Source organism: Symphalangus syndactylus, chromosome 5 (assembly GCF_028878055.3).
Source record: "Symphalangus syndactylus isolate Jambi chromosome 5, NHGRI_mSymSyn1-v2.1_pri, whole genome shotgun sequence".
NCBI classification, from domain to species: domain Eukaryota; kingdom Metazoa; phylum Chordata; class Mammalia; order Primates; family Hylobatidae; genus Symphalangus; species Symphalangus syndactylus.
In genome coordinates, this window is record NC_072427.2 from 90,684,468 (window position 1) to 90,708,757 (window position 24,290).

General features: G+C 46.1%; 2 protein-coding genes across 2 annotated transcripts in view; one reads left to right on the forward strand and one right to left on the reverse strand.

Moving 5' to 3' along the window:
* Nucleotides 1–8,441, reverse strand: part of B3GALT5 (beta-1,3-galactosyltransferase 5) — a 51,144-nt gene extending 42,703 nt beyond the window's left edge. The window contains exon 1 of the mRNA XM_055276962.2: nucleotides 8,380–8,441. The gene's annotated coding sequence lies outside the window, so the exon portion shown is untranslated. The remainder of the gene's footprint in view (nucleotides 1–8,379) is intronic.
* A 617-nt stretch (nucleotides 8,442–9,058) lies between these two features.
* LOC134736827 (putative uncharacterized protein B3GALT5-AS1) lies at nucleotides 9,059–23,784 on the forward strand. The gene is given in 3 exon segments (XM_063640589.1): nucleotides 9,059–9,154; nucleotides 11,783–11,869; nucleotides 23,500–23,784. Coding segments are annotated over 3 exon segments (441 nt in total). The 5' UTR covers nucleotides 9,059–9,085.
* The last annotated feature ends 506 nt before the right edge of the window (nucleotides 23,785–24,290 follow it).

A 24,290-nucleotide genomic window follows, 5' to 3' on the forward strand; every position in this document is an offset into this window, starting at 1 on the left:
TATATGATTATTTCAAAAGCTACATCAAAAAAGAATCAATAAAATTCAGCACCAATTCATAATAAAAAAGAGATCTTTCTTAATTTGACAAAGGGTATCCATCAAATATCTAAAACAAACATACTTGATAGTGAAACTTGAAAGCATTCCCATTAAGGTGAAGGTGAAGACAAGGATGTCCATTATCACTTTTTTTTCTCAGAAAAAGGGTCTCACTATGTTGCCCAAGCTAGTCTTGAACTCTTGGCCTCAAGCAATCCTCCTGCTTTGGTCTCCCAAAATGTTGGGACTACAGGCATGAGCCGTTGTACCTAACCTGTCACTGCTTTTATTAAACGTTGCCCTTGAGGTCCCAGCCAATGGAATAAGACCAGAAAAGATGTATATAAGAAATGAAAGAGAAGAAACTAAGCTATTCTTGTTTATAGACAATATGATTATTATGTCAGACCACATAGGCTAGGTTACGCCACAAACAACCCCAAAATCTCGGGGTCTTAACACTGCATGTTTATCTTCTCATAAGCAAAATCAATTGCTGATTCAGGCTACTCTTGAAGGCAAGCATACGAAGGTTGGTTTATTATCGTATGCTATTTTGATCTAATGGTATGCTCATATCAACACGTGCTTAAACAAGCAGAGCAAAGAGAGCTGGGAAATCATGCACCTGCAATTCAATTTCTCAGCACACATCCCTTTAGCTCCCTTTTCATTGGCCAGGAAAAGCCACATGCTGTGCGTAACTTCAAGAGGTGGGAGAAGCAAAATCCTCCCATGTGCTAGAAAGACACAAATAACCAAAATATCTAATACAATTATCTACATAAAACATCCAAGAGACTCTACATGTAAAATATCAGAACCAATAGAAAATGTATCACATTTATCAAATTTCCGTGGTATTATTACCAAAAATGCATAACTTCAATCTGCATATAAGAAAATATCAGGCAACTCCAAATTGAGGAATACTCTACAAATAACTACCCTGAACTCTTCTGAAATGTCAAGTTTACAAAAGAGAAGACTGAGGAACTATTACAGATTGAACATGAATAAAGCAACGTGAAAACCCAATGCAATATGGGATTCTGGCTGGGATCCTGGACCAGAAAAAGGACATTACAGGAAAATTGGAAAAATTCAAACAAGGTCTGAAGATTAGGAATATTATGGCCGGGCAGGTGGCTCACGCCTGTAATCCCAGCACTCTGAGAGGCGGAAGCAGGAGGATCACTTGAGGTCAGGGGTTCGAGACCAGCCTGGCCAACATAGTGAATACTGTCTCTACCAAAAATACCGTCTCTACCAAAAAATACAAAAATTGGCCACGCATGGTGGCACATGCCTGTAATCCCAGCTACTTGGGAGGCTGAGACATGAGAATTGCTTGAACCCGGGAGGCGGAGGTTGCAGTGAGCCGAAATCACACCACTGCACTCCAGCCTGGGTGACAGAGCAAGACTCTGCCTAAAAAAAAAAAAAAAGAAAGAAAGAAAAGAAAAAGAACGGCTGAAAAGAACAAAGTGGTAACTTACCTTCCCAGACCAAGACATATTATAAAGTCAGAGCAATTAAAACTTGTGGTGTTTGGGCAGAAACAAACAAAATACATCATGACAAAACAGAACAGAGATCTCAAAAATAAACCTACAAATTTTGGAAATGAACTTGACAACTGAACCTGAGATTCGTATGTAGACTAAAAGGCAAAAAATAGCTAAATACATTATAAAGCAAAACAAGATGGGAAAACTTGACCTAACTTGATCTAGTATATTTAAAAACTTACTACATCAATAAGATACTTGTGATTTATAAACCAATGCTATGGACTGAATTGTGTCCACCCAAAGTTCACGTGTTGAAGCTCTAACCCCAATGTGACTGTATTTGGAGACAAAGCTTTTAGGAAGTAATTAAGGTTAAATCAGGTCATAGGGTGGGATCCTAATTCAATAGGGTTGGTGGCCTCATAAGAAGAAGAAAGGAATCTCATTCTGCATGTAAGGACACAGACAGAATCTTTAGGATGTACCCGCATCCCTGAAGAGGGTCCTCATCAGAACCTGATCAGGCTGGCACCTTTGATCTCAGACTTCCAGCCTCCAGAACCGTGAAAAAATAATTTTATGTTGTTTAGCCATCCAGTCTATGGTATCTAATTATGGCAGCCCAAGCAGACCATAAAATAGAATAAGTAGCCTCAAAACAGATCTACACAAGTATGACAAAAACGGTATTACAAATCGCCAGAAAAAGGAGTATTGAATTAACAACCTAGGACTACTGACTGTTCATTTGAAAAAATCAAATTTGAATCCCTAACTCACAACATATCAAAAATAAATCCAAGGAGGATTAAAAACCTAAATGCGAAAAGCAAAACTTGAAGCCTTTTAGCAAAAAATACAGTATATGAGACAATCTTTATAGCCTTAGAGTGGGGAAGAATTTCATAAGACGAAAAGCTTCTTCTTAAGAGAAAGCACAAACCATAAAAAAAAACTTGGTAAATTTCACCAAATTAAAAATGAAAACCTATTGTTCAATAAAATGTAAAAACACCAGCCACAGACGGAGTAGATATTTGCAATGTATATTACTAAAATGTAGGATCTAGAATTTCTAAATGAGCTTCTATAGATCTATAAGAAAAAGACATTCCAAATGAAAAATGATCAAAATATATGAACAGGACATTCACAGAAAAGGAAATCCAAATGGCTGAGATCCATAATATACAAACAGATGATTAGTTTTACTAGAATCAGGAAAACGCACCTTAAAACACTGAGATTCTATTTCATACTCATGACAATAACAAAAATTTAAAAATCCAATAATTCTAAGGGTTGGGAAAGCTGTGGAAAAACAGGAACTGAGTTATAGTATGTAGGAGCAAAAATTGGTACAAATCCCTTGGAAAACATTCTTCAGTATCTAGGAAAGATGCTTTTTCACCCAATGCATCTTTTCTAGGTATGTACTCTAAAGTACACTCTAACGTGTATGCAAAGGAGATATGTATAAGAATGTTTATTATAGCATTTTATATGAAAAATGAAAATCATCTAAACATCCATTAACAAAACAATAGCTGAGCCAGTCATAGTACAATCCTACAATATAATTTTTTTTAAGAGACAAGGTCTTGCTCTGTTGCCCATGCTGGAGTGCATTGGAGTGATCATGGCTCACTGCATCTCCAAACTCCTGGGCCCAAGCAATCCTCCCATCTCAGCCTCCCAAGTATCTAGGACTACAGGTGCATGCCAACACGCTTGGCTAATTTTTTATTTTTATTTTTTGATAGAGATGAGGATTCGCTATGTTGCCCAGGCTGGTATCAAACTCTTGGGCTCAAGAGATCCTCCCACCTCAGCCTAACATTTTATATAGCAATGAAAATGAATGAACTACACCCACAGAGGTGTCCAATCTTCTGGCTTCCCTGGGCCAAAATTAGAAGAATTGTCTTGGGCGACACATAAACTACACTAACACTAACAATAGCTGATGAGCTTTAAAAAAAAATCCCATAATGTTTTTAAAAAGTTTATGAATTTGTGTTGGGCCACATTCAAAGCCATCCTGGGCTGCAGGTTGGACAAGCTTGAACTACAGCTATGATATGGTTTAGCTCTGTGTCCCCACCCAAATCTCATCTCCGGTTGTAATCCTCAAGTGTCCAGGGAGAGAAGTGATTGGATTAAAAGGCAGTTCCCCCATGCTGTTCTCCTGATAGTGAGTGAATTCTCATGAGATCTGATGGTTTTATAAATGGTAGTTTTTCCCACACGCTCACATACTCTCTCACTTGCTCTCTCAGGCCATGTAAGATGTGCCTGCCTCCCCTTCCACCGTGATTGTAAGTTTCCTGAGGCCTCCCCAGACATGCAGAACTGTGAATCAATTAAACCTCTTTCCTTTATAAATTACCCAATCTCTGGAAGTTCTTTATAGCAGTGTGAAAATGGACTAATACAAGCTATGTCTCAACATGGATAAATATTGAAAACAATGAATCAAAAAGAGCTGCAGTAGGACCATACGAAACCATTTTAGAGAGCTTGAAATATTGAACTCAATACCATAATTAACCACAGATTTATACATAGAAGTGATGTGGAAACACACACGGAAAAGACAGTAATAATTCAGGATAGTGAGAAGGGATGAAAGGAGATGGGGAGAACTAGGGAGGGGACAGAGGGAGCTTCAACGATGCTTTCATATTGTCTTCTAAATCTAAGCAAGTATGGCCAAGTGTTAGGACACAATAGAGCTGGGATGTGGACTCACACATGCTTTTTCTATTATTATTTCACTTCTGCATGTTTGAAATACTTCAAAATTTGAAAAATAAAAAATGTAATGCCTCCAAGTTACATCCTGAATTTGAGGGCAGTCCAAAACCTGAGTGTGTCCTGAGAGCAACTTTTAATAAAACTATAAATTTTAGTAAATTTAATCAAAATGAATAGAGACTAAATCCACCAATCACTATTATCCATCATTCCCACTGCTTCTGCTCCTTCCTATCCTCAGGCCACAGAAAAGCTGATAAACCACATCCCCAGGACACCAAAGGAAGCCCTGGGAAGGAAAAAGATGTTCCCATAGCAGAGAAGCAATCGAGGACAGTCCAAAAAATTGTTATCTCAAAGTTCAGCTGCACCTGCCCTTGTTAAAAATGCTTGACAAAGAAAGAAATGGCAGAGCAAATATGCAAAAATACTAGAAAGGAAGGAGGAAATGAAACAAAAGGAAATGTGCAAAAGACAAGTGAAGAAGCCACAGTCTGGAAGAAAATATACTCCCAGCAGTGGATTACAAGTTTTCACAGTAAATGATTTGTTGCTATAAGAAACTAAGAACAGGAAATCAACAAAACAGAGCCACAAGCGATGACAAGGAGACGGAATGAGATTAAAAAGGGAACTTGCAGAGTTTAGGAAGCACAGTGATCACCAAAACACCTCTATGGAAAAATGAATAAATTAGAAACAGTAAGAAAAAGAGAGAGAGGTGGTGGCGGGCGCCTGTAGTCCCAGCTACGCGGGAGGCTGAGGCAGGAGAATGGCGTGAACCCGGGAGGCAGAGCTTGCAGTGAGCCGAGATGACGCCACTGCACTCCAGCCTGGGCGACAGAGCAAGACTCCGTCTCAAAAAAAAGAAAAAGAAAAAGAGAGAGAGCACTGCAAATGTGAATAGGAACACTGAGGAATGGTTTCCAATAATTATAAAGAATCAGAGCTCTTTCATTTTCAGAGACAGGGTCTTGCTATGTTGTCCAGGCTGGTCTCAAACTTCTGGACTCAAGCAATGCTCCCGCCTGTGTCTACAGCTTAAACAAAAAGACAGGGACCAAAATTTAAATAACAAATGAAATATCGTTCCCCTGATGTTAGTCATCTTATAAAAATAATTCTGCTGTTGCTCACAATATTCTTCTCACAACTTTTTGGGAGTTACTTTTCAAATCGTATTATTTTTTAAAATTCAATAAGAAACAACTAGTTTTGTTTCCTTCTTTCCGTACCTCATTCTTGATCCAAAACAATTATTACTCAGCATGGTAAAGTGCTTGGCACACAACAAGAAGTCATAATAACAACAACAGCTATAACTTAAGTAGCATGTATATACCTGGCACCGTTCTATTGTTCTTTATTATATACAGAACCATGTAATCCTCACAACCACCCCTATGAAATAAGTACTATTATTCTCTTCGATTTCAGTTAACGAAACTGAGGCATACGGAAATTAAGTAACTTGCCCAAGGTCATATAACAAGTATCTGTCAAAGCTGGGATTTGAACCCAGTCATCTGGCTGCAGAGCCTGAGCTATTTATCTCTGCAAGAATATTTATTCAACGTGTGAATGAATGATCAGCCACTTTATTTACCCAACTTGGTCCCAAACGACTTCTGGCTCCGATGTCTTCTATTGAGGATGTGGGGATGATGTTCAAAATTAGATATAAAAATTCCAGTTGTTTTGTTTTTCAAATGAATCTCACTGCACCTGCACGATACTCAGAGCTCCTAATTCTGGTTTTCAACTGAAGGCCATGTTAGTTCTCAAAATCTCTATAAATCATCTTACCCACCCCTTCACCTTTCATCTTCAGACACAGGGTCAGTTAACTCCCTCCTTCCACGGGCAAAGAAGTGTCATCAAAACTCGGAAGAGGTCAGCCACAAAGCTTGATGGAACCCTATCCTCAGGCCAAGGCAAAAGAGAAGAAACTGGAATTAACAAGGAATAGGGGAGCCCTCACCAAGTCCAAGGACTTACCTGGGAGCAGGAAGGGGCAGCAGAGGAAAGTAAGGAGTAGAAGGAGAAAGGTCAACAGAAGAGCAATGAACACAGGCTGCAAACCTGGGTTTATCCAGGGCCATGAAGCTTGGGAGGGGCCCAGGAACAAGGCTGTTATAGTCAGGGAGATAGACGTCTGTCAGGTCCAAGGAGGGACTCCATCCTCATCAGTATCCCGGTCACGCAGGGAGAAAAGCTGATAAAGCCCAGGCAGCTTTTCAAAGTCACTGTAACCAGGATTCAGGATCAGGCTCTAGGCCTGGCAGAAAACCAAGCAGAAATCTGATCAGACACCCAGTTAAATGGACAAGCATGCATGGGGGGCATCCCCTGGGATGCCAGTACTGGGCTCAGTTCCACGCCCAGGAAGGACAAGATGGAGACCCTGAAATTCTTGGACCCGTCTGAACTGGCCTGAATCTGTAGCTGTCCAGGGACAGAGGAGGGAGGGCTACACCCTCGTGTCCTCTGCTGAATGGATGAAGGTTACCATCCGTGTGGAGAAGTTTGGCCATGGTGAGGTATGCAGAATCTCATAAAACCAACTATTAAAGGTGGCCCTTGTTTATTCAAAGTACCTACTTAGAAATCCTACAAAAGAAGGGATGCCCTTGTCTGGAAGAAGCTTTGCAAAGACAGCCTTGTCTTTGTCAATCTTCTGAGGTGACAGCAGAGTGAAACATCTTTTCGATTTGCATTTCCAGGAGGTAATGTCCATGGGCCTCACACTGAGCTCCTTCCTGAACACGTCAGATTTTTATTATTATTAAATTTACCTAACAAAGAAACTACTTCAGACGAACTGACTTTAAAAGAGAAGGAAAAAATGAAAGGAGATAGGAAACAAGACTTAATACACATGCAATCGTTCCTTAAAAGACATAAAATTCTCCCTTTGAAACCAAATTTGCATATTACATGCACCTGTTTTAAAGTAGCAACACCACAAAAGGTACATGTAAAGATGGGCAGAATCACCATGCATTTACCCAGAAATGCCCCTCTAAGGACTTCCTACGTCTGTGAAATACTCTCAACAGCAGCCACTGCCCACCCCAGGCACTCAACGAAACATGACACTTCCCCAGATCTGTATCTTCATTAAAGTCTACTCCTCCTCCATCTCCATCTCTTTGAAAAAGACAAAAATAGCAAATGAGGAAGATGTGGAGATGAGAAGTAATGTTAATATTTACAATAGGTGGCCACACATAACAAAGACTTAAGTTTGCTATGCTAACATAAAGGACCAGTGAAAAATAATTTTCCAGCATCTGATTATTGCAGATTCAGTTGCTATTATTTGGAAGCTGTATTTATCCCTGAAGAGTCAGAAACCTAAACAAAAAATGAAACAAAACCACGAAGGAAACCTACGGTGCGGTGTATGTGAGAGCACATGTGCACATGCACACACATACGCACAAACACACGCACTCACACACACACACACACCTGGTACAGATATTGTTTTTAAAATAATGTTCATTACGGAGTCTTAAGGTACCTCACTGTATTTAGCAATGACCTACAGACTCCCTTCTGGTCCTCCCAAAGTCAAAACCCCTGGTGTCATCCCTTAATGAAAAGCTGTGTTTCTCACGATCCTGCCTATCAGCCCCTTCCACAACCCCCACGATGCAGAAGCTGCCTGCCGCAGGGTGCTTCAGAGTTTGTTTTGTTGTTGTTGCTTCAGATTAGGCCATTCTTTTTAATTGTGTGGTGTTTCCATCCAGTGCTGATTCCCTAAGTCTTGTGTCCGCACCGTGCCCACCCAGGAACACAACTTCCTCGGTGCGTGGCGTGAGTGGCGATAAGACTTTATAAATGAATATGTTTTCACACCAAGTTTGATGACATTTGGTCTGTAACAATTTTCTTTCCCTTCATTTAAAAGGAACGAAGGAAAACAGAAGAGCACGCCTGCAGTGCACGGCCGCGCCGCGGTCGCCTGCGCCCGGCACCCACGCCCCCGCGCGCCGCAGGACCCGGCCCCCCGCTCCCGGCCAGCGCTCCCCGCGCCCCGCGCCCCAGCCCCGGGCCTTACCGTGCGCGGGGCAGCCCCGGCAGGCCCAGTCGGGCTGGAAGCCGCCTCGGGCTCAGAGCCGCATCCCGGCCCGCGGACGCAGGGGGCGCGCGGCCGGTCCCCGGAGGCGCTGGGTCCAGGCCGAGGATGGTTTTCCGCCCCGCTCCGCCCCGCATTTAGGAGGTGGGAGGAGCGCGCGGCGATGCGCACAGGAAATCTGATAGGTGAGGAGGCCGGCCGGCCGCGCGTGGCAGCGCGGGCTGGGGGACGCGGGGGCGGCTCCGAGAGGCGGCGGGACCCCGAGGCCGGCAGCCGGAGGGAAGAGGCAGGAACTGTCTACAAATGCTCCGGCTCCGAAGCCCCGAGGGAAAGAGCATCTTTCACGGAGCACCAGGAATTGACGACGGTGGAATTTGCTCAGATCCCCTGAGGCCGGTTCTTTGAGTTTCTGTCCGGCCCTCCCGTCCCAAAGTTAACTTTGAAAACACTCACAGGAGAGGGAAGGCTGCGGGGTCCTGCGCTTCTCAAACCCCAGATGCCCCCGGAAGGAACACCGCCCCCGCCCCCCCCCACCACCACAACCAGATCTTTTTAAAAAGAGATGCTACCTTCACAGCAAAAGGCCTGATTATGAGGAATGAGCCAGTCATACAAGGCGTGGGGCGCTATGGGGCTGCGCAGTGACGACCCAGTGAAGTAGATGCCTTGACGATTCCCATTTCACGGGATGAGACGACTCCGGCACAGAGAAGTCAGAGGGCCTGTCCTGGGTCACACAGCCACAGGCGGCCCCCAGGTGAATGAATACTGATGTGCCACAGCCATAGCGCGGGGGTGGGGAAGGGGTCGCAGGAGCTGAATCCAGTGGGACCCCACCTTTCTCTGGCAGGAAAAATAGACATATATTTATGTAGACAAATATACATTTTTTAAGGGGTTGAGAACATATCATTCAATTCAGTGATCTTCAGCCCTGGCTGCAGTAAAATCTTCTGGGAAGCTCTTAAAAGTCCCAGTGTTCAGGCGCCTACCCCAAGCCCAATGAAGCTGGCTTATTTTCCTTAATGTCATAACTTCAGCAGCTTCAGAGCAGTGCCAGCCCTTTCTTCCCCACGGCTGACATGTGATCCTTCTTGCACAAAGATGACGTGAGCTAATAGGGAAGTGGGGAGAGACCCCCCCCCTCCAAAAACAAATTAGGAACATGGAGTCCAGAGCCTAAAATGTGTAGAATTGCTTCAGAGAACGGACAGGCCTCGGAAGCTTGAGCGTCGGGTTGGAGGGAAGCCTATGAGGGGTCTGATGGGGAGGAACGCAGCCGTGGGGCAGCAATCACCAGCTGGGATTATTAAACTCCCACGCGATTCTGCACGTGGCTTTGTGCAGCTCCCGTTTCCTGGGGTAACCATACGGGCCTGGCACACTCACAGCTGAGCAGGGCCAGACAGGATGCCGCCTCAGGCAGCATCAAGTGGGGCGGGTACCAGCCCAGAGGAGACAGGAGGTGAGCCTGCCTGCCCTCCAGGGTGCCCCCTGCCCTCTCCCTCCCAGTCCCCGGTTGCTGTCCCCCCACTCCCTTCCCACCCTTTCCTCCCTTCCCATCCAGCACCTCCTGCACCAAGAAGCACATCAGACCTCTGTCCAGCCACGGACACCTCAATTGAGCCGGCACCTGAGGGGCTATGACATGGGGCAGGTGTTTTTTTAATAAAGGTGGTCGGGGAGGAGGGTGCAGGAGCCAGAGAAAGGGCGCTGGGAGACTGAGACTTAGAGCTGTGCTCTGAGGGGCAGGGGGCCAGTCTCAGCAGGGGCCACAGAAGCCAAGCCTGGATATATGTCAATACCGACATATAAATTACATTTATATGTTAAATGTAACCAGTTAAAATACATTTATTGCGCTCCAAGTATAAAAATCAGGGAATCGTTTAAGTAGAATTTCAGCTTTGGGTGCTGGTAGTGGAGCTGGAAGCTTCTTCCCTGAAATTGTCCTGGGGAGGAGAGTCCTCCATTTTTTGTTTCCAAGACCAGAGTAATTTAATTATACTACAATGACTTCTTCATTTGAGTAGCTTGTTTTCAATTAGGCTAGTAAGAGGTATAAAAACAAGGATGAGGGAAACTAACTGGAGGGGTAAAGGGCCTCTGCATGGGGACAGTGTTCCAGCTGAGACCCCCATGGAGAAAGGGCAGAAATGAGGAGGAAGCATTCCAGGCAGATCAGATCACAGCAAAGGCAAACACCCTGCACCAGGAATGTGCCTGCTCACTGCTCAGCACTACCATGTAGAAAATAGGCTGTAGCAGAGGGCAGATCGTAAGTCAATGTGTGCAAATTGCTTAGCCCAGTGAGCACCACTGTGAGATGGGCTAGCCATGGCCTTGGGTCTTGGAGATACCTGTCAAGAAAGTGAAAGCATCCATCCATCCATCCTAGGCCAGAGCTCATGGTCTCAGCCTCTGACATTGGTCTTTGCTAAACTGTATGAGAGGCCGAGGCAGTGGCCCAGGCAGTAGTCTGCTCTGTCCCCATCACTGTGGGGATGGGTCTCACCTGTGAGCCATGCAAACTTCTCTCCCATGGGAGAAGGATTTGCAGAGGCCAAGCACCTCTTCCCCATATGCCTTCCATCACCCCACAGGGCCCTCCAGAGCCTGGTACCAGTGACTGTCAGTCAAAACGTGCAACCTTCCCCATGCTCACTGACACTCCTGTTTGGTTTCAGGGTTCTTAACCTCAGCACACTTGACATTTTGGGTTGGATAATTCCTTGTTGTGAGACTGTCCTGTGCACTGTGGTATGCTTAGCAGGACCCTTGGCCTCTATCCGCTGGATGCGCACCGCTGCACACACACACAAGTTGTGACAACGTCTCCAAACTTGCCAAATATCCCATGGGGAGCAAAGTCACACCCAATTAGGAACAGCTGCTCTCGTAGAAAGGAGCAGGACCCAGTGATCCACAAATAGCTACAGAAAACATTTATTCCTGACAGCTCCACGGAAAACGGCCACTTATCAGAGATTAGAAGATCGTGCCCCATGATGGAGCTGCCGGTCAAAGTCCCCTGCTGCCAGTCCTGCACCGCACGAAGGAGCCACTGGTCAAATTTCCCTGCGGCCAGTCCCTCCCTCCATGCCAGGCTTCAGGTGCTCCTTCCGCAGGCCAGGCCCATGTCGTTTCAAGACCTGCTCCTTCCCTGCCCTCTGCCTGGACCAAGCCTCTCACGGATATTCATGGGACTGTCCTGGACTTCACCAGATCTCTGCTCAGAGACCACGTCCCCTTCCCTGATGCCCTGTTTAGTGCACACGCCCTCACACAACTCAGTCCTCTGCTTTTGATCCTTCTGACTCAGCATTGCTACCTGACATTTCGGGGTCCACTTGTTCATTTGTCCATGCTCTGTCTCCCCTGCCAGAATGGGACTTCAAGGTGCACCACTGCACCCCAGCAGAGGCCTCTGCCTGGCACACAGGGAATGCTGGAGCAATACTTGAATAAGTAAGTGGAGGGATCAACTGATGGCATCCATGGGCAGTGGCTGGGGAAATGGAGCAAGCGAGGACTCTTTTTTTTTTTTCCTTTCATCTATCTTAAGACCCACCACGAGGGCCCTTTTCTACCATGGGGTTTGGTTGCAAAATGTGCAAGCAAGTTCCTTCTCCCCTCCTGATCCAGGCTGGGGATGGTGGGAGGTGGGAGAGTTCGCTTGCTCTTCACTCATCTCAAGGAAGCTCCAGCCACTACCAGCGGAAAATTCCCGCATTTCTGATTCAAAAACCTAAGTGGAACGAGCTTCATGGCTGAGATGTCCCAGGGACCCTCATGAAAAGTTAGAGAATCATCAGAGGTTCTTTGAGGCCTGGAAAATGATTTTCCCAGAGAAGTCACAATACTAATTAGAATGCCTCTGCCTGGAAGGCTTTCCAGGCCCACAGCAGTTTTCTGAAGCATGAAACAAAGCTTTCTTGGAGCAAAGTGAAGGGTGGGAACAGAGTGGGCCGGGGAACTGGGAGCTGAACCCTGGAGGTAGCAGCTGCTGCCTGGAGTCTGAGGTGTGTGCCGGCAGCGTGGCTGCTGTCCTGGGGCCCCTGGGAGCCGCACCACTGCCTCATTGAGGGGATACCCTGCCCATGTGGGCTAATCTTGCCCCAACAAACAGGCTGACTTTTCCTCAACTGGGTGGGAGCCTTCATTGGGATTACAGAACATGATTATGACCACCACCCCTCCCAGGGGGCTGAGGAAACAGGGCCCAAGCCAGGGTGGCCCACGTGGTTATAACATGACAATTGTGCATTATACGGATAGGCGAGGCTGTGGCCAGTTGCACCCTATGGGTTAGGATGAAGGTGGCCCCTCATTGCTGTAAGTAGGTGGGACCACACCTTCCCAGAAAATGAAAGAATTCACTCTCTGAATGGGACCAGAAGAGTCTACGCTGGTTAAGAGAAGTGCGGAAGGAGGCTGTGTTTGGATGGTCCCTGGTCACCTCTGAAAAAACACAGCCCTCCAGCCCTGAGGCCACAGAGAAAGTATAGTAACCAGTTTATAAGCATACATCAGTAAGCTTTCCATTTCATATTTTCATAGAAGTTTTTAATTTGATTTTGGGATTATTCCTGAATAATGCAATTTTATGACACGTGAAAAACCAAGAACACTTGAAAAATGATCACCACCGTTCACTGTTGAGCTGGCTTCTTATGTGCAAAATTCTTGGCACAATGCACCCCCTTCCCCACGGCTGTGCCTTCCCTGACATTTCTAGTGAGCTCTGGAGCATATAAACCTAAGCCAGTTCTTAAGGTCTCTAAAATAAAGGTCCATCTGGAATCTTCAGCATGGAAGTTCCAAGCCAAGGAGGAGATGGAGTGGTAAGAACATGCAGAGTTTGGTCAACTTGGTTTTGCAAACTCTTGTTCCGTAAGTAAGCTCCACCCTCAGTTTCCCCATCTGCACAGTGGGCATGATAACAGCATTGTTGTAAAGCTTATAGAAAGATGGTGCAGCCAAACGCCGGAGGACTCCTGTGGCACTCTGTGCTTTCTTTTTGGTAACACAACAATTCTCAGGCTTTTTGTTTTTGAGACTGAGTCTTGCTCTGTCACCCAGGCTGGAGTGAGTGCAGTGGTGCGATCGTGGCTCACTGCAACCTCCGCCTCCCAGGTTCAAGCGATTCTCCTGCCTCAGCCTCCGGAGTAACTGGGATTACAGGCACCCACCACCACGCCCAGCTAATTTTTGTATTTTTAGTAAAGTTGGGGTTTTATCATGTTGGCCAGGCTGGTCTCGAACTCCTGACCTCAAATGATCCACCCACCTCAGCCTCCCAAAGTGCTGGGATTACAGGTATGAGCCACAGGACCCGGCGAATTCTCAGGCATTTTTGTGTTTGCTTGTCTTAATTTCTGTCTTTACTACTAGCCTCCTTCATGTATCTCACTGACTTCCGTTTCCACCAATGCCTATCACAGTTCCTGAGATGTAGCAAGCACTCAAGACAGGTGTTAAGTGAATAAACGAAGTGATGCATTAACAAATAAATTTTTTAAATGAGTGACTGAGTAAAACGCAACACAGAGCCTAAACATAGTGAACATCCACATAATAACAACGGCACCATTCATCTTTAAAACATATGATTTGATCTTTTGCTTTTAGACCACAAGGCCTTTAGATAGTACAATAAGCTTTGTAGGAAAGTTGGTCACTTTAAAGTTAGTTTAATTTATAGTAATATTGGGAAAGAGGATCTTTGAGGCAATCTCACTTCCAAAATGCAAACAAACAAGTGAAAACCACTTTGCTTTGGTCCTTTTCATGTTTCTTCCAGAGAAGCGAATAAAAATTTCTATTTAAAAATTTGGGATAAACTAAGCTAGGTGGTGTGCACCTGTAATCCTAGCTACTTGGGAGGCTGAGGCAGGAGAATTGCTTGAGACCAAGAGTTCCAGAGCAGCTGGAAAACATACTGAGACACAGACCCTTAAAAAAAAAGGGCCAGGCACAGTGGCTAGCCCCTGTAATCCCAGCATTTTGGGAGGCTGAGGCGGGTGAATCACTTGAGGCCAGGAGTTCAAGACTAGCCTGACCAACATGGTGAAATTCCGTTTCTACTAAAAATATAAAAACTAGCTGGGTGTGGTGGTGCATGCCTGTAATTCCAGCTACCTGGGAGGCTGAGGCAGGAGAATCACTTGAATCTGGGAGGTGGAGGTTGCAGTGAGCCAAGATCGTGCCACTGCACTCCAGCCTGGGTGACAGAGTGAGACTGTGTCTCAAAAAAAAAAAACGGGAGAGCGGGATCTCTTTTGTAGAAACAGAGTCTCACTATGTGGCCCAGCGTGGTCTTTTTAAATTTTTTTTTTGTATAGACAGAGGTCTTTCTGTGTTGTCCAAGCTGGTCTCAAACTCCTGGACTTGGGAGATCCCTCCCAAAGTGCTGGGATTACAGGCATGAGCCATCACACCCAGGGTCTCTTTCTATCTGTTGCTAGTGATCCTGACTTCTTCAGAATGCAGCATCCGTGGACGTGCCATGTTGCATGCAGCTAACCAGTGCTTGGAAAGACTGGACTTAAGCTCTTGTTTTCAACCCAGACCCAAGGACTGCCTGTTCCTTTGCAGAACTGCCTAGTACACAGAGTTAAATGTCGTGTAGCTTGTATGATTGGGAAGGAAGCAGAAAGTAGAATTCTGAAATAACAGAACTGATTTTTTTTCAACCAGCATAGCAGCTTTTCATGTTAGGAAGCCTTCAGAATCATGCCCTACGCTCTCAAGGAACCCGTTGTTCAGAGGCACACACCGTTCCTGTCAGAGAGGCTGTCTTCCTAGTGCTAAATGATTTTTTGATGCACAGAAAATTAAATTCACACTCAAAGACTTTTCTGCATTTGAGAAGATTTTCCTGTACACTGAGCTCTGTCAAAAGAGGTATATTGAAGAGAAGGTAGTTCTGGGACCATTCGCAAGACAGCGCATTGATTGGAAGCCTATACATTCTGGAGTGTTGGCTTAATATGTTGATCATCCTTTGAGGTGGGGCACAAGGAAAAATAAACTGTTTCTCCTTCAGGAACATACAGTGGCATAAGAGAGACCAACTTGGTGATAACTGACCATAGGATTAGACCAAGGTGCAGAAGCAAACAGAACCTCCATAAAATGTAATGATGTCTCGTGCCTGCAACCCTAGTGCTTTCAGAGGCCAAGGCGGGAAGATTCCTTGAGCTCAGGAGTTGGAGACCAGCCTGAACAACACAACGAGACCTCGTATATATTAAAAAATAAAAGTAATAAAATTAGCCGCACACCTAATTGGTGGCACACACCTGTGGTCCCAGGTACTCGGGAGGCTGAGATGAGATCATCTGAGCCCAGGAAATCAAGGCTGCAATCAGCTATGATCATGCCACTGCCCTCTAGCCTGGACAACTGAGCAAGACCCTGTCTCCAAAAAAATAAAAATTAAAAAAAATTAAAATGTGATGGAGTGCAGAGGACAGGTCAGTTGAATCTCACTAAGGGCTGGACTTCATTGGTGATTTTCTGTCTTTTTAAGAGTTAGAAACTCCTTTTTCAAATGAAATGTGTGTGGACCTCCAATGTCTTAAACCATGTCAGAGATGTTTTGTTAGGGATGGGGGCTTCCAGCCCACTGAACACCCCTGTCCTGCCGTAGCCCCAGAGGTACCACCCTGGGCTCTGCCCAGTGCTGCTTCAACACCTCCAGATGGGGGGAGAGGGACCTTTCCTTCCACTTCTAACCCCTACATCAGTCAAGGGAACCCTATACAAAATGCTGAGAAAGCCAGAGAAAGTCAGAGTGCAGGCAGCTTCTTGTGACTTACTGCGGGGGCTCCTTGCGTCTCCCCTCCTCCTGCCTGTTAGACTTCTCCTTGCTGGCTGGGCCCACGCGTGGATGCACGGGCGCGGAGGATGGGAACCCAGGATCACTCAGCAACATGCTTCTTGTCAGCTTCCTGCAAAAGGGAGAAATCACGTGTCAACCAGAAGCTTTTAAGTGAAAATTTGAGGACCTCCTACTTTCATCCACCAGAATGCTGCAGCTTTCAAAGTACTTTCTAGACACTCAATGTCATTCGAGCTTCTGATAATCCCACTGGGTGGGATGAGTGGGAGGTGTTATTATTTCACAGATGAAATTGAGGTTTGTTGGTGACTGAGCACCTCTTGTCACCTCACTGTCCCGTGTCCACAATGGAGATGGAGGAAAGGTGCTTTGATCTTTGCTCAACACCTAGTAAGCCCTCAGTGCACGTTAGCGCTGGTCATTTGGTAGTGACCCAGGAGCTCATCACTAGGAAGTGGCGGACTGGGAACCAGGACTCAGACTTCCAAATTCCCCCCAGGACCTCTCGCTCACTCTGCTATATGAGTGTCCAGCCCAGAAGCATTTTCGGATCTCCAAAATAAAGTAAAAAGTGCCAGCAATGCTTGGTGAATTAATAACACTGTGATGTTGGCCGGGTGCGGTGGCTCACACCTGTAATCCCAGCACTTTGGGAGGGCGAGGCGGGTGGATCACGAGGTTAGGAGATCGAGACCATCTTGGCTAACACGGTGAAACCCCGTCTCTACTAAAAATACAAAAAATTAGCCGGACGCGGTGGCGGGCGCCCGTAGTCCCAGCTACTTGAGAGGCTGAGGCAGGAGAATGGCGTGAACCTGGGAGGCAGAGCTTGCAGTGAGCCAGGCAGCGCCACTGCAATCCGGCCTGGGCTAAAGAGTGAGACTCCGTCTCAAAAATTAATTAATTAACTAATTAAAAAATAAAATAACACTGTGATGTTAAGGCTCGATTTTCCAGGATTTATCATGACTGGTTTTATTGAGTAAAGCCTGGGAAAAAGACTTAGATGTCAATTTAGAAAAACTCATTTAAGTATCTTTTTAGAAGTAATATTATGTATTATTATTGTTGTTATTATTATTAAAGTTCTGTGCCAATCATTATTCTAAATGCTTGACATTTCTTTCTCACTACAATTTTGTGAGGTAGATGCTGTTTTTCTCCCATTTTACAGATGAGAAAACTGAGCCACAGAGGAACCAAATAATTGGCCCAGGTAAAGCAATCTCCTGACAAACAGAAATAGCCTGAAGTTATAACATGCACATATTCCTTGTTAGTGCACCTAATTTCTCTCCCACTTTTTGGGCTGGCTTAGGACTTCGTTGGTTTTTGTTTTGGGTTTGGTTTTGAAACAGAGTCTCACTCCATCACCCAAGCTGGAGTGCAGTGGCATAATCTCAGCAGACTACAGCCTCCACCTCCAGGGCTCAAGCAATCCTCCCACCTCACCCTCCCGAGTAGCTGGGATTATTGGTGTGTGCCATCACACCTGGCTAATTTTTGCCTCTTTTCTGTAGAGATGGGGTTTTGCCACATTGACCAGGCTGGTCTTGAACTCCTGGCCTCAAGCGATCTGCCCACCTTGGCCTCCCAAAGTACTGGGATTATAGGCATGAGCCACCACACCCAGCCTCCTCTCCCCCTTTTTATCATTAACAGTATGAATCTACAGTGAAGGGAGAGAATTAGGCCTACAGAGCTTCCCACTTTAGCCTGAAGTGAATGAGAAACTGGCAGTATTTAGCATAGATGTATTTCAAAGAAGGAAATCCATAAAGCCATAATTAGCCCTTGAGCTGGAAGCCAGATGAAATTCCTTTAAAACAGAGATAAGGAACTAATTATCCTACTTTCACCTGAGGCAAAACACCAAGAAGTAGGGTGAAGAGCAGTAAGAAAAATTAATTCGAGGCAAAGTAAATATGGAAAAGGGAGATCGACGCAAAAAGGAGGGAGATCTTCTCTTGAGGGCCAGGAAAGGCCTGCCACCCATTTCCCAAATTTCCTCCTGTTTTACAGACTCAACAACATGACTTAGAAAGGCTTGCGTGGTTTGTGCGTTCTAGGGTGGTCTTCACGGAAGTCTGTACCCTGGCTGTTCAAAATGCATTTAGAAAAAAACCAAAAACCACTAAACAGAGTCCAGGATCTCATGTGTGACAACTTGGGGAGACCCTGTCTGCACAGTTTTATAATGCAGGCCTTCTCAGAGCCTTTATTGTGAGCTGACAATTGATGTGCAAGAGGAGCATAGGGAATGCAATATTTCCCAAGCATCTGAAAATGAAACCCATTTTTCAAAGATTATGTTGTAGGACGAGAGTTTCAAGAGCTCTGCTTTGGGTAACGGTGTTCTAAAGTAAAATAAATGCAAGGGAAATAAATCAATAAATGTGTGATACATGCGTTATTTCTGCCATTACCTGATACTCATTTGACAACATGAAATTTAAGTCCATGAACACAGATGAGGGGAAGCTTGTTGAGGCCTTTGGAGCCTGAGAAGTGAAAGTCTTTGCATAAACTTGGGTTTTTGACATCTGTGGAGCCAGATCACACTGTCACCAAAGCCCAGAGGACAGAAAATAACTGCTATGCTAGGAAAGAAATGAGGAGTGTTTTAAGAAAAGCCAAGTGTTCATGTCACGTTTTTGAGGCACTAGATCCCTCTGTCCCTGAACCAGGAGATCTCCGCACTTTGTGCTTTGTCACATCCCTCAGAAGCAGCTGGGGAAGGACTGAGTTCACCATATGCCTTGTCTAAAGAAATGCAAGAGGAAAGCGGGAAGCTTTCCTTGCTCAGATGAGACCCAGCTGCTGGCCTGTGGCCTGGCACAGGCTAATAGAATGCACAAGCTTGGGAACACCAGCACAAGCCACTGCTGGCATCCACAGAAGGAGGCACGGGCAGGCTTCTCCAGGCCACACTCCTCCTGTGCATCGCCTCCGAGCTTGGGCCATGGCTCTGCCTCTCCCGGTGAAGTTCCCCGATGCTCACCAAGGCTCACAAGACTGACAAGGGCAGGGCAAGGGGTGAAAAGCAGAGAAGGCAGGCAGATGCCTCAAGGGCCTTTCCACCAGCTTCCCCACCAACCCGCTGGACCTTCTATCACTGCCTTCCTGGGTGCACGGTGTCACCATCCACTCGACACTCCAGTCAGAAGCTGCGGGTCTCCCATCTCACTCTCTCACAAATCTCAGTCACTTCTCCCTAGGCATGTCTTTTGGGTCCAGCTCCTCTGTCCACCCCAGCCCAGGCCTCACCATTTCTGGCAGGCGCTTTGCAGCCACCCCATGCCTGGTCTCCCTCCTGAGCCCCACGTTAGAAGAATCTGATCTATTTAAATCAAATCCTTGCTTGAAAACCATGATTGTGCCTGGCCAGAGCCATGCACACTAGAAAGCCCATTCATAGTCTGGCCCTGAGCTGCCCACCCAGCCTTACTGCTGACTGGGTGCTGCACGGCCCCTCCCGCCAGCCGTGCTGACAGTCCACCGTTTGTGACACAGAACTCCGGCATTATTTATTTCTGTCCTGCCCACTCTTCCCTCCTGCAGATCCCTAGGAAACTCCCGTCCAGCCATCAAAACCCACATCCCATGGCCCCTTCTCTCTCTCCCCCACTCCCAGTTAGTGGCTTCATCCTCAGGCATGTCTGTCCCTCCTTCTGCAGCAGCACACAGCACGCCGCACTGTGGGGACCGCTGTCCTTTGGTCTGCATGCTGCTCATCGCATCTGGGGGAGAGGACCCGGTATCATTCGTTCTTACGTCCACGAACTTCACATGGTGTTACCATGTAAGTGTTAAGTCACACAAGAGTGGATGCTGAAGCTGTCCTGGCCTGCTTGCTCCTCCTGTAGGAGCTGACCTTCTGCATCATGCTGGCTGAGGGGGGAGAACAGAGGAAGAAGCAGCAGCTCCTTTTTTTTCTCTAGTTTCTCTCTCCCATCGCTGAATACAACCAGCATCAGCCATTCGGGTTAAAATATGGAAGAGCTATGTTGAAACGAGAGTGATATTTGCAGAAGGAGTAGCACATTAGGCTGTGTGCTGAGACACAAGACAGATCTGTCCCATGAGCAGGCAGTGTCTACGGCTGCAGCACTGCCAGGGACAGCAGCCTCCAGCCACAACAAAGCTCCAGGAGTCAGGGTGGGGGTAGTTTGGAGTGGGGAGGGTTGCTCCATATTTGTAGGGTGGCATTTTTGTTGACTTTGCCACTTACTTTAATCCCTGGTCACAATGAAAGGACTTTGGGAAACGATCCTCTGAACTATTATTTCTTGCTTATCCACTGAATTACAATTAAAATTTCAACAATACATCCTCACTGGGAGCCTTGTGCAAACAAGTCAGGATCCCTCATATTACCCAAGTTCTACCTACAGAACTATCAACAGGACACATTCATGTATTCCTATTGATGGTTGACAGTAATTCCACTGTCAACCATCAAAGAACTCCCTTGTGTAAGAAAGTGCAGTGCCATGCAGTTAGTGAATAAATTTCTGGAATAAATTGAAACACTAGAGTTAAATCAATAAATTTAGAAAACCTAGGAAACCCAATAAATGGGAAGGTAGAACTTTGCAGTGGACACAGGGATCTGTCACAGACAGAGAAGGTAAGGTGATTCACCCAGGCCTCGAAATAGGAACAGCAATGAACATTGTCCACATCAAAGATTTTAATCTTAAAAAAGGGATCATTAAAGAAGACACATCATTAATCTTATTTTATAGCATTAGAAAATGGCTTAACACCTAGATCTTCCAATCTCTAAATGGAGCACTATAAATTTTATGACGTCTATTTTTTTAGTGATAATAATACCTGTCCTGAGATGTTCAGCTTCCCACTGGTTAAAAAAAAAAGGAAACGAAAGGAAAGAAAAATCTGCTATTCAATAATTTACTCAGCCAATTCTTCCTTGTAGAGTTCTACAGGACAAGCCATCATTTTCACAGTTTTCATGCCTGACCTGCCTCCAGAGCTCTTGAAAACTTTGGAACCAAGAATATTTTTATCAGCCATCCTCTAGAATCACCCACAGGTTACCTGACCCCACTAAATGCAAAACGAGGGTAAAAATCTCTGCTGCAAATTCCTCCTGGCTTTGCCATCTTGGCCAGTCATTCCACCAAACCGATTATGCCTTATAGATAAAAGTCATAAAACTGAAAGGAAACTGACAGATGCAAACTGATTTCCTAATTGATCCCTTTGTTCAACCTGCACCTACAGGGGAGTTACTGTGTCTGGCACAGTGCTGGACGCTGGGATGCAAACAAAGGGTGCATCCTGGAGGTCTTTAAGAAGAAGCAGTCCCAGCCTGTAGACGGCTCCCAGAAGAAGAAGGGGGAGAAGTGTGTGAATCGTGACTCTGAAGAGCATGAAGAAAGATGTCACCGCAGCTGGGGGGTCTCCTCCCAGCTTTCCCAGCCCAGCTGCCTCACCTCTGGCCAGCAAGGTCCACTGCACACAGAGGTAACCACTGGGACAAGCAGCTGGAAACCTCAGCTTCTTTCCCTGCAGGCTCCAGGAGCTTCCAATTCATGTCTGTTGTGCACACGCTGAGGCTTCTATCCACCCTTGACCCCTGCTGCACAGGAAACCCTTCCTGCTTCTTCTCTGGCATTGAGCCCCTGACTCTCCCACCCAGCTTCCAGCTCAGCCTGACATATGTCTCTCCGTGTCTCTGTTTATCACTGGTGAATCTTCAGCCTTGGGGCTACCCCATGCCAGCTCAAGGCCCAGCTGAGCCAGCCTGGCCCCCAACTTGCACTGTGGAGATGGGGACTTGGTCACAGAGATTAAAGTAGACACTGGGGGCAGAGAGGCCAGGGATGGAAGGGAACTTAAATAAGGCCACAGGTAAGTGGATTCATTTGCTTGGGCTGCCATAAGACCCACAGACTGGGCAGCTTAACTAACAGGCATTTGTCTGCCCACAGTTCTGGAGGCTAGAAGTCTGTGACTGAGGGGTCAGCAGGGTGGATTTCTTCTGAGGCCTCTGTTAAATGGTAAACTGAGGCACCATAAAAGTTGAGATTTTATTTGTTAAAACCCCGGTCCAAACAGCTCCAAGCCAGAAGTGGTTGGGTACACTACTGAGCAGACACAGACAAAGCCAGTTAGGCCTCATAAGAGATGTAGATCTTGCTTGATTTCCAAACATAAGCAAACCTTAGCTTCAGCTATTTCTTGTAAATGCCTACATTAAAGAAAAAGGCTAGCCCATTAGCAGCCCCTGATTAACTTGTAGTTATATAACTAGGGACTTTTTCAGCAGGAAAGACTAAATAAAACAGCTATACAATTGTAATCAGTCAAATGTTTTCTTTGCTTTACTTCCATGTGCACCCTAGGTTTATCATAAGAATTAAATGTCATGGTGAATGTGAAAAAAGCCTTTTGGAATCTATGTGTGTAAATATTATTGCAGTCACCTTATAAAAAGGAAGTTTGAGGAGAAAAAGGGAAGCAGCACTCTCTCATGCCCCAGGCAAATCATGGCTGAACCAGATACAACCCTGCGATGAGCATTCCTGGTGCCCCACACCTTCCCGCAGATGGCAGATGGCCCATGCTGTGGGAGGAAGACTCATGTGTGCGTGTATATGAGGCTGCCCTGACAGAGAGACCAGGCCAATCCTGCTTCCCAGTGACTGTGGCTTCCTTGTCTCTAGGAGGCCTCGGTTCAATTAACTTAGCAGATGTTTATGAGGCACTAAATATGTGTTGCCTAGAAGGTCCATGAGAGAATGAAGGGCCCTGGGTCTGATTTAGGCATCCCCATATACCTAGCACCTACGACACATCTGTATGGCACAACATAGCCTCCCAATAAATATCTGATTGACAGCAGACTATCAGGCACCGGGCTAGGGACAAGGGTCAGAGTGCAGCAAAAGGCGACCATCGCGTAGATGCTAACCACTCACCTCATGCACTGTATTGAGATAGACGCAAAATTCTCTAAGCACAGAGAAGAATGATTCATTCTGCTCTGTCATTAAGGGCAGGGCAGTGCTGCTCAGGGATGGCCGTAGAAGCTGGGCCTTCCAGGACAGGTGAGATTTTAACTTAATGGCGAGCTAAAGAGCAGGTGTTCCCAGCAGCAGCATCAGCACGCAAGAAAGAATGCAAATGAGGACACGTGCGGGGGCAATGTTTCCTGTGGCTGCTGGAATAAACTGCGACTAACATAGTTTAAAACAATACAAGTGTATTATCTTACACTTCTTAAGGGAGGTCAGAAATCTCACGGGCTCTGCTGGCTTCTGTGCTTCGTCTCTCAAGGCCAAAATCAAGATGTCATCAGTGCTGAGCTCTGGTGGAGGATCCACGTCCAGGCTCACCGGGGCTGCTGGCAGAGTTCAGCTGTGTGGGGTTGTAGGAATGAAGTCCTTGTTTCGTTGCTGGCTGTTGGCCAGGGGCTGCCCTCAGCTTCTGGAGGCCGCCTGCCCTCCCTGGCTCATGGCCCATCTCATCCTGACAGCCAGCACCCGCGGGAAGTCCCTCTTGCACTGTGACTCTCTCCTGCCTCTTCCATTCTCTGTGGGTTGTCTGCCTCCCTCTTTCATCTTCAAGAGTGCACGTGAGTATATTGGACCCACCTGAATCAGCCAGGATACCCTCCCCATTTTAAGGTCTGCAGCCTTAATTCTACCTGCAAAGCCCCTTTTGCTATGTAATGTGCCATATTCACAGGTGTCAGGGATCAGAGGGCAGGTATATTGGGGGACCATTATTCTGCCAACTACACAGGGCCTTATATGGTCTGGCTCTGTGTCCCCACTCAAATCTCATCTTGAATTGTAATACAAATTGTAACCCACACGTGTTGGGGCAGGGACCTTGTGGGAGGTAATTAAATCATGGGGGCGGTTACCCTCATGCTGTTCTTGTGATAAGTCAGTGAGTTCTCACGAGATCTGAAGGTTTTGCAAGGAGCTTTTCCCCCTTTTGCTCAGGACTCTCCTTCCTGCAGCCAAGTGAAGGACAAGTTTGCTTCCCCTTCCACATCGATTGTAAGTTC